General features: G+C 50.6%; 1 protein-coding gene across 2 annotated transcripts in view; it reads left to right on the top strand.

The window, feature by feature from the left end:
* The window catches only part of tgfb2 (transforming growth factor, beta 2), a 20,328-nt gene extending 10,831 nt beyond the window's left edge, over window positions 1–9,497 (top strand). For both annotated transcript variants that reach the window (XM_079757725.1, XM_079757726.1), the window contains 6 exons: window positions 3,034–3,197; window positions 5,074–5,206; window positions 5,343–5,453; window positions 5,672–5,843; window positions 6,343–6,496; window positions 7,780–9,497. In XM_079757725.1, coding sequence (XP_079613851.1) covers window positions 3,034–3,197; window positions 5,074–5,206; window positions 5,343–5,453; window positions 5,672–5,843; window positions 6,343–6,496; window positions 7,780–7,938 — 893 coding nt within the window. In that variant the 3' untranslated portion in view covers window positions 7,939–9,497. The remainder of the gene's footprint in view (window positions 1–3,033; window positions 3,198–5,073; window positions 5,207–5,342; window positions 5,454–5,671; window positions 5,844–6,342; window positions 6,497–7,779) is intronic.
* The last annotated feature ends 819 nt before the right edge of the window (window positions 9,498–10,316 follow it).

The raw sequence follows: 10,316 nt of genomic DNA on the forward strand, positions 1-10,316 counted from the left end.
GGAAGGAAGTCTGATACGTTTCGACAGATCTGAGGACAATTTTACTGCACTGCCTCCAAACCCAAGGTCTGAGCTCTCCCGATGACATTCGCCGGGCACACATGCATGTGTGTATCTAAGAAACTGTGTGAATGCAAATGTGTGTGTGTGTACACATTTGCATGCACGTGTGTGCACGTGTGCACATGCCCATGTGTGTGCATGCTTCAAAAAGCAACAGGATCTCTGACAAATTTGCTCCAGGGGCTGCTGATTTGTACGCCTGCCGTGGCTGATTATAATAACGTTAAAGTATATGGTAACATCCTTCCATCCAGATCATAACAGTTCACAGCAGCTCAAAGCATGCATGGCAGCGTTCTTTCGCCATGTGATGTCATGGCAGTGATGAGTAATGATGATCACTGGGAGATCGCCAGTGTGGCGCTGGTGGAACGTGTGTCCGCCATTTGTGACAGATGCCATGTGACATCAGCCTCCCTGTGGGGAGAAATCTAAGGAGTGATTCCTGGGAATAAGTGTGTTTTGCTGTGTGTGTGTGTGTGAGAAGTGCCTTCCCTGTGACACGATTGTCATGCTCATTGGGGCATGGATGGGGCAGCACACACACACACACACGCACGCACGCACGCACGCACACACACACACACACACACACACACACACACACACACACACACAAGCACACCCACAAGCACACACACCCACACACACACACATTCAGACCACAGCGGCGCCAGTTGTGGTGAATGGTTTATGTGTCACATTCGTCTAAGTCAGGGGTCGCGCGGTCTGACTCCACTCTGTGCTGGCGGGATCCCCAGCGAGAGGAAGCCCAGATCCACAGGACGCTCCACCGGAGCGTCTACTCCTTCAATCATATAAGAAACACGGCAAATACTGGCCCAAGTGTGTGTGTGTGTGTGTGTGTGTGTGTGTATGTGTGTGTATGTGTGTGTGTATTGATGTATGGATGTAGATATGAATTTGTGTGTGTGTGTGTGTGTGTGTGCGTTTGTGTGCGTGCGTGCATAAAACGCGCTTGCCTGAGCCCTCCTGAGCGTGAATGTGGGCAGTGTTGTGCAGAAACAGCCGCCTCATTCATAGGTCGGGCGGCGCTCCACAGAGTCAACACTCCACCTCAGAGCTGGCCCCCGCCGGGGGTGGAGGCGTCAGTGACCTTCTCTGTTGACGGACGGGAAGGAAACGGTGCGAAAAAGCCCCCCCCCCCCTCCCCACCCCACCCCACCCCAACCACACCCCTCCACCAACCCGTCGCTCTTTGGCCCCATCACCTGCCCCCCCCGGTGGGCGTAGATCTGGAGTCGGGGCGTAGATCTGGAGTACGGGCCCCGAGCTGCCCCCGACCAGCCGGCCTCCTGCACCCATCCACCCCTCAAGGACCTCTGGGCTGGTGTGTGGTGGGAAAGTGGTGGGGGTGGGCCTGGTGGGCGTGGTGGTGGTTGGGGTGGTTGGGGTGGTGCTGGTGCTGGTGGTAGGGGTGGTGGTGCTGGTGGTAGGGGTGGTGGTGGGGGTTGGGGTGGTTGGGTTAGATGGAGTTACTGTAGAGTGGCATGGAGTGCCCCGGGGGGGAAACATGACACCAGCCGCAGAGATATTTCATAGGTGGTCGCGAGGCTCCCGGCGTATGCGCTGGACAAACAAGGTCAGAGGTCGCGTAAGAGACCCGTCACGTCATCCCCTCGGCCCGCACTGTTGTCTGAGCTGGAGCTCGCATGGCTGTCCCACATTCACCTTTTAACTATCAAAACGTCCATGTCCTCCATCTTGAGCTCTCTCTCTGGCACACACTCACACACACACACACACAAACACACACGCTCACACATCAACAGAGGCACTCTCGTTCTCCAGCCCTGTGTAATCTGTCTCTCTGCCGCTCGCGACTCCCCGCCCGTCCATCTGTCTTGAGGCTTGTTGTGGTCGTGAGTTGTTCTTTAAACAAACCTGTGGTGTCTCGCTAATCCAGGGCTTCTGCCTAACGTTACAGCCATTCATCTCGGGCTGCGGGCCTCCTCGTGCAGCCCGCTGTGGGACCCTGTCAAACACTTACCGCCACAGCACATATGGTTCCCACTTCTGGAGGCTGGGGTTGTGCAGGGCTTTGGGAAAGGGGGAGCGGGGGAGGGGACTGGCGGTGGCTGTCAGGCACCAGGCAGCACACATGGCTGTCGGGGCTTTGGTGTCTCACCCTGTCCCAACTGTGTAAGCTTCTGTCAAACAGGCACTTCCAAGAACACATGGCTCCCGAGTGGCTTGCAAGGATTGTTATTACGCCGCTTGCTACTGTGTGTGTCTGAGCGCCCGACATGTGGCCGCGTTGACTGTGTGTTCGTTTTATTCTGTGTGTGTTTGTGCGTATATATGTGTGTGTGTGTGTGTGTGTGTGTGTGTGTGTGTGTGTGTGTGTGTGTGTGCCTGCCCATTGCAGGCCTTTCTGGTTTTCATTGAGCGGAATGGTTCTTATTATTATCGCGTCACTAGGACCGACACGGAGCGTCTTAGCGTATCACATCTGGGTAGCAAGGTGGCACAGTGGTTAGCACTGCCACATCACAGCAAGAAGGTTCCTGGGTTCAAACCCCGATGGGGGGGCAGGGGTTCCATTCTGTGTGGCGTTTATATATTCTCACTGTGATCGCACCAAATGCATAGACATACATGCTAGGTTAATAGTACTGCTGTTGACCAATGCACCAGTGGTGGAGCCGGAGATGGAACCTGGGCACCTTAATAACGGATGGGTCAAATGATCCTAGTTCTGCAGCTAGAGATGGGTCAATTGCTCCTAGTGCTGGAGATAGAGATGGGTCAAACACTTCTAGTGCAGCAGCTATTGATGGGTCAAATGCTCCCAGTGCTGCAGGTAGAGATGGGTCAATTGGTTTCAAATTCATTAAATCAATCACATGAATTTCATTATAACCCATTGCGTTGTTATCCAGCCCGACCTGCCTATTCATCCACCAACCAGTCCAACTCACGCTGACCCCTGCCTCTCTTTGTTTCCAGATTCCATCCCAGCCGCGCACTACAACCCGTACTTCCGGAGGCTGACGTTTGACGTGTCCTCCATGGAGAAGAACGCCTCCAACCTGGTGAAGGCGGAGCTCCGGGTGTTCCGCCTGCAGAATCCCAAAGCCCGGGTGTCAGAGCAGCGCATCGAACTCTACCAGGTAGGACGGCTCCGTCTCCAACCCAGGGAGACCATCCGTATATATATAGAGAGAGAGAGATCGGTTAGGCAATGGATATCGGAATTTCAGAAGGGCAGACAGACCCAGAATGTGAACTTGTGAGATGAGGATGGTTTCTGCGGTATGTCCGCCGAGAGGCTGTAGAAGGGCTGCTCTTCCCCACCGACCCACCACCCCGTTAAGAGGTTGTGTTCAGGACGGGCTGGGGATGAGTCACCGCCCTGATAATACCTGCACTATCATTCACACACATTCCAGAGCATTCCGGGTGGGCCAGGGCTTTTGAGTCGGGATGCGGGCCGGCGCCGCACAGGAACCCGCTCTTATCTGTTTGGTTCTATTTCCTCTTATCTTTAAACAGAATAAATGATTCAGGGAGCTCATCTAGAGCCACTGATCACGCTGAGACAATGCCAGGGAGCTTCATCATCTCTGCCTCTGTCTTTCTCTCTCTCTCTCTCCGTTAGGCTGTCTCTCGCTCTCTCTCGCTCTCTCGCTCTCTCTCGCTCTCTCTCGCTCTCTCTCCCTCTCCCTCCCGATTTTTCTGTCTGTCTCTCTGTCTGAATCACTATGCCTCTCTTTCTTTCCATCTGCCTGTCTCTCTGACAGTCTCTCTGTCTTTCTCTCTCTCCCTCTCTCTCTCGCTTTCTCTCGTTCGCTCTCGCTCTCTCCCTGTCTATCTGTCTCTGCCTGTCTCCCTCTCTGTCTCTCTCCCTGTTGGTCTGTCTGTCTGTCTGTCTGTCTCTCTCTCACTGTCTTTCCGTCCATCTGCTGCCTGCTCCCATACCAGCCTGGCTCCTGGCTGCACCAGCCAGTTCCCAGGCTGTGTTTACATGGAGACTTAGAGATGACAGGTGGGCTAAACATAGTCCCAAACAGAGGAGGGGGGGTTCTCAAACAAACATAGCGGTGGACCAAAAGTGTGAGGGAGGACAGACCGAGGCCAGTACAAAGAGGGGAGGGATTATGATTCTGGAGCCACGGCCCGATAACATCCACCTCATGCACATTCATCCTGTAAATGTGCCACTCTCTTGTATACACTGCAAACATTCACACCTCATCTGGAAATGTCCAAATATTCCAGCGACTCGAGTGAGTTTAGTTCCCTGGTGATAATGAATTCAGCTGGAGTTCTGGGTTGGATAGCTTCAAGGAATGACACTCTGTGACAAATAAACAGTTGTGTGTAAAACATCATATCAGGGTGACTGGCTGGTCTACTGTTTCACACTGCTGCCAAAACACAGCCCACGGCTATTGCAAATGCGGATCATGCTTTAAATGTACCCAAACTAAAACCACCGTTGAATTACTTTCTGCTCTCCATCTAATCAGCTTGTCCCCAAACTACTCCCCACACTCTCTCCTACCTATTCCCCTCTGTCTCTCTCTCTCTCTCTCTCTCTCTCTCTCTCTCTCTCTCTCTCTCTCTCTCTCTCTCTCTCTCTCGGCCTGCCCTGTTTAAACATAGAGGAGATCGGACAGCACATCTCGCTAAAGCAGCAGGAGCAGTGTTTTACACATTAAGGAGAGATGAGCCAACGTAAACACAAGGCCACGCAGGACAGCAGAAATAACAGCGCTGTGTCCGGCATCTGTTTCCTGTCCCGGCGCTGCTCCTAGGCCTGGCCGGTCGATCAGGGAGAGAGGGATCAGTCTCAGGGAGCGAGGACCAGCGGTAGTAGAGCACCCCCCCCCCCACCCTCCGTGCTCACCCCCCACCTAGCCACCGACCCCCAACCCTTTGGAGATGTTCAACATCGAGTTACCTCTTGGTTCTATGATGCTGATGTTTTTGGTACACTGTGCTGTGCTGGCGGGGCTTGACGATATACTGACGCTCTGAATGCAGATCCTGGGTCACAAGGACCTGACGTCCCCCACGCAGCGCTACATCGACAGCAAGGTGGTGCGCACGCGGACAGAGGGGGAGTGGCTCTCGTTCGACGTGACGGAGGCGGTCAGCGAATGGCTGAATCACCGAGGTGAGTCAGGCGCCAACGTCCTCGGAAAAAACAAAACGTGAAAGGGTGCGATGGCGTGCCGTCTTTTGTTTTTTCTCGCTACGCCTTTAATGGACGTGCGGCAGTATCTCATTCTGACATTGTTCTCTCCCCACAGACCGGAACAACGGATTCAAGATAAGCTTGCACTGTCCTTGCTGCACGTTTGTGGCGTCGAACAACTACATCATTCCCAACAAGAGCGAGGAGTTGGAGGCCCGGTTTGCAGGTGACGGCTTGATTAGGTGTTGAAGCACATACGTTCTCAGATAGGACACACACACACACACACACACACACACACACACACACACACACACACACACCACACACACACACACACACACACACACACACACACACACACACACACACACACACACACATACACACACACAGAAACACGTCTAACTTGTGGCTTTCTGACACTCCCCCCCCTCGCTGCAGGTATCGACGACAGCTTCATCCAGGGCGGGGTGCCGAGGCGGCGGCGCCACAGCGCCCACGCGCCCCACCTGCTGCTCATGCTGCTGCCCTCCTACCGCCTGGAGTCCCAGTCCCAGCCCCAGAACAAGGGCCACCGCGCCAAGCGGGCCCTGGACGCCGCCTACTGCTCCAGGTACCGCGCACAGAGGCCTCATATATATATTTAATATAAATATATACCTGGCCGTATTGCACAATACAATTTGCACATCTCCCTGTTTATCTAGTTTTCATTTAAATTGTATATTTTTTTTAGTATGTCACACAAAAATTTCACTGCACATCCTGTATGAGTATGTGACCAATAAAAACCTTTGAATCTTGAATCTTGATCAGCAGGGCCTTTACCGAGGGGCCCTGACAGCAGGGGCCCCCGACTCACATTGACAGAAGCCATAGTAAACACGCTGTCTTCACACGCTTTATTGATAAACACAACCTGACTCTTGGTCGTATACACACACACACACAGGGGATTATTTATACTCCACTGTGCTTGCCAGAACACTCGGCTGCCGGCCTCACACAACCTTCCAACGTATACAAACATCGATGCTTCTGGGTTTTCCTGAGCAGATCCCACATCCAGCTGCTATCGGCCTCTCATCCGTTCCGTTTTCCCCCTTCCTCAGGAACGTTCAGGACAACTGCTGCTTGCGGACGCTCTTCATCGACTTCAAGAGGGACCTCGGCTGGCGGTGGATCCATGAGCCCAAAGGCTACAACGCTAACTTCTGCGCCGGAGCGTGTCCGTACCTCTGGAGCGCCGACACCCAGCATTCCAAGGTACGGGGAGCGGAGGACCGTTGGATGGCACTACTGTGGCTTAAATACGGTTTGGAAAGGGTACATCTGTCTCTAAAGAGGTCAACACAGCATGTGTGGCTGAGGAGTCGGGTGTTGAAGCCCGACCTAATAATGGCGCTACCCTGGCCGTAGTGGCCCGCTCGGATTCGCTACCTTGCCGCTGCGCTCAAAGTTCACGGTAATTGTAACTCTTAACTCGGGTGATACTGACCTGTCCAAGCGTGTCCAATCAGATAACATCTTTTATTTGACATTCTAAAACTAATTAAATCCGACCACCCACGGCTTTCTTACTTTCTAAACCTTAATATATGTTATATTGCTTGAACCAAGCCCAGTCAAGCATCAAGTATTGGTTGCTCATTATGTGACTGCCTTAATAGATAACCTAAGGGCGTACCAAACATGGTAACAGAGACAACAGGGCCGGTTCACTGGTTGTGTCGTTTCATTCAATCCACCAATCAGAGAGACCACCCAGTGTCTCTGTTGAAATGGATCCATCACATGATATAGTCACTTATTAAAGTTGCATGGTTAATCTGTTAAGAGAGATCAATCATTCAACCTACATCCTTGAACTTCACATCCCCATCCCTGTTGAAACACTATTTTAGTCGCTAAGCAAACACCTTTATGCAAAGTGACTTCCGATCCGTGGAGATACAGGAAGGAAGGGTGGCGACTTGGTGCTGTGGACCCAATGCAATTCATAAGTACATCTCCTAGACACCACTACACCCTCCCGGCCCACTTCTTGCTATTCAAACCATTTAAGGTCAATGCCGGCCCGGGTGATCTAAGCCTTGCAAACGATACACAAAATGCCTTGTAGAGCATTTTGTGTATCATTTGTGAGCGCCTGCCACAAACGTATAGAATAAAATTAGCACATTAGTCTTTGTGATTAAACATTTTTCCAACGTACGGCAATTCAAGTTCTTTCCCCCACAAATGTTGACAAACTCTATACTGACTGACGCACATCGATTCCAAAAGAGCAGAGTGCTATGTTACTATGTTTACTACTGGGGCAAGAGAGCTTGCGTTAAAAAACTCTCTTCGGCAGAATCGGTACAACAAAGTAACTTGGACTCGATTATACCGGTGACAGATGTTAGGGAAAAAAATAGGACAGACAGTAACGATGTCATGATAACCAGGACCGGTATTGTCCTATTCAAACTGTTACTAATCTGAGCTATTGTGGAAAATAACATGCATCATAACCTGTGTGTTTGTGTGTGTGTGTGTCCCGTCAGGTCCTGGGCCTCTACAACACCATCAACCCCGAGGCGTCGGCCTCCCCCTGCTGCGTATCCCAGGACCTGGAGCCCCTCACCATCCTCTACTACATTGGCAAGACCCCCAAGATAGAGCAGCTGTCCAACATGATCGTCAAGTCCTGCAAGTGCAGTTAGGAACTGTTGAGGAGAGATGCCGGCACAACCATGATCTGATTTAGTTTAGTTTAGGGCACACCTACATACAGACACGCGCACGCACACACACACAGACACGCACACACACACACACACACACATACACACACACACACGCACACGCACACGCACACATGCACACTTGCATTCAACAGAAGAAAGGAAACACACACACCACAACATGTAAAGACACAGATGCACACGCACACACAGTAAAAAAAACGACACGCAAGCACACACACACACACACCTACATCGAGATATACAGCATATATTTAGACAAAATACAACCACGCTATCTCTTTTTAATGCACTATTACACAGACACGTTTCATCTCAACACACAAAGGCCCAGGCATCGGGTGCAGTGTGTTTGAGGATGTAGGTACAGAGTATGCTGAAGCAACTCACACGGCCACACATTCACACACATACACACATACACAAACACACGCACGCACTCTGTCTCTGTCTCTCTCTCTCTCTCTCTCTCTCTCTCTCTCTTTCTCTCTCTCTATCGCTCTTCCAAACACACATGCATAGCACACATGCATTCACTCACACATACAGAAACAGGCACACATCCACACACACTCCGACACACATAACACACTCACAGCCAATCACATGCAAACACAACCACACACACAAACCAAACAAAACGCACACACACACACACACACAGACACACACACCGAGGCCTTGCCCTTGCCTCGGTGTTTGGGAGTGGCCCTGCCAATATGCATCACCTCACACAATTGTCACACAGAAATGCGAGAGTACGGTAAACACTGGAAGTTTAAGTGATAAGTGTCTATATGTGAAGACTTTCTCAGAGTAACAGAGAAAACTAGCCCCCAACCCCCGTAGCCCACTACTACACCCACACTCAAATCCCCCCATGCCCCCCCGTCATATGATCCCCTTCACCCTGCGCCCTTGTTTGTTTGTTCGTCCTCCATTTTGTATCTTTTTTATTCTATTTTCTGATAATGCTATTGCTATTTAATGCAAACATATATCTATATATAGATATTTATATATCTATATATTTTGATATAGATATAGATATGGACCATTAATGAATGGCCCCACAGGCTAATGTAGTCTGTGTTCCCTTTCTCCACTGGTCGTGTTTTTGGGAGGTCCCAGTCCAGTTTCAACAGGAGTCAGGGCTGCAGGATCACTCTGTCGTGTTGATGCTAAGAGAAGATGAGGGAAACGGAAAAACACAATACCAGCATGATCCCGGTACTCTTGTTTTCTCTTTCCACGGCAGCGAAAACAGCGACAGGATGATCCTGACCAAGTTTCCCCCTACTGTTAGCACAGCACCATTCTACACCCCGATCCCCGTCGGAAACACGTGTGCACTACTCTCCCTGAGGGTTGAGAAATCAGTCCCAAGCCAAGCACACCTAAACAAACGAGAAGAAGGGAGATCTAAAGGGAGAGAAGGAAGATGGTACATGAAGTAATGGAATTTGACAGATTGTGATAGTGACGCTGACGTAATTGGCATTCACTGCTTGCTGTGTGTCTGGAAGTGGTGGTGGGGGCGGGGGTGGTGGAGGATGATGAATTGGCTCTGAGCCTCCAGGATGAAATGGGGGGTGGGGGGGCGATTAGTGAGGAAGAGGGCCGCTGTCTTTGTAAGTGATGATGTGTCGGTTGGGGGCAAGACAGTGGAGGAGCTGCGCGCAGCATGAGGTGGAGTTAATGAAAGCCCTGATGAATGAAGCCTTTCGTCAGAAAAACAACACTCAAATTAAGGGAATATTCCATTGGTTATTATTGCGAAATCCAGCCACGTCCCGTTTTGTGTTTTTTTGTAATTATTGTTAATATTATTTGTATTTAATATCAGTTAGAATTTGTTGTAGATCATCACCATCAGTGTGTCGTTTTCAGACAAATGTGAAGCGTCTTTTTTTTATATATATATATATATATATATATATCATCCCGCCAACTTCACATACAAGAATAACGCTGTCTGCCAGACATTTTCTTTATCATTCTTTAGTAAACAAAAATTGCACTGATGCTATCTTGATTTTACTTGTACTGTTGATACCAGTGAGTCTTATCTCCCCCCCCTCCCCCCGCCCTCACCCCCGATCTTCATACCATTGATGTTTTTAACACCACACCTGACCCCTGACCCCTGCCCCATCCCACCCAGCCCCCCTCTACTCGCCACCTGGGGCACCAGCGCCAGTGGACCTCCAGAATCGCCGGTTGAATTGAGCAAGGCACCGACGTTGTCACGATAGAGCTGTTACTTTAGTTATTTTTTTTGTATGATTATTTGTTGTGTTAAAATGATGATAAGGACATTGTTTTTGACCCGCTGC

The sequence above is a fragment of the Pollachius pollachius genome (assembly GCF_949987615.1).
Source record: "Pollachius pollachius genome assembly, chromosome: 1".
Lineage (NCBI taxonomy): Eukaryota > Metazoa > Chordata > Actinopteri > Gadiformes > Gadidae > Pollachius > Pollachius pollachius.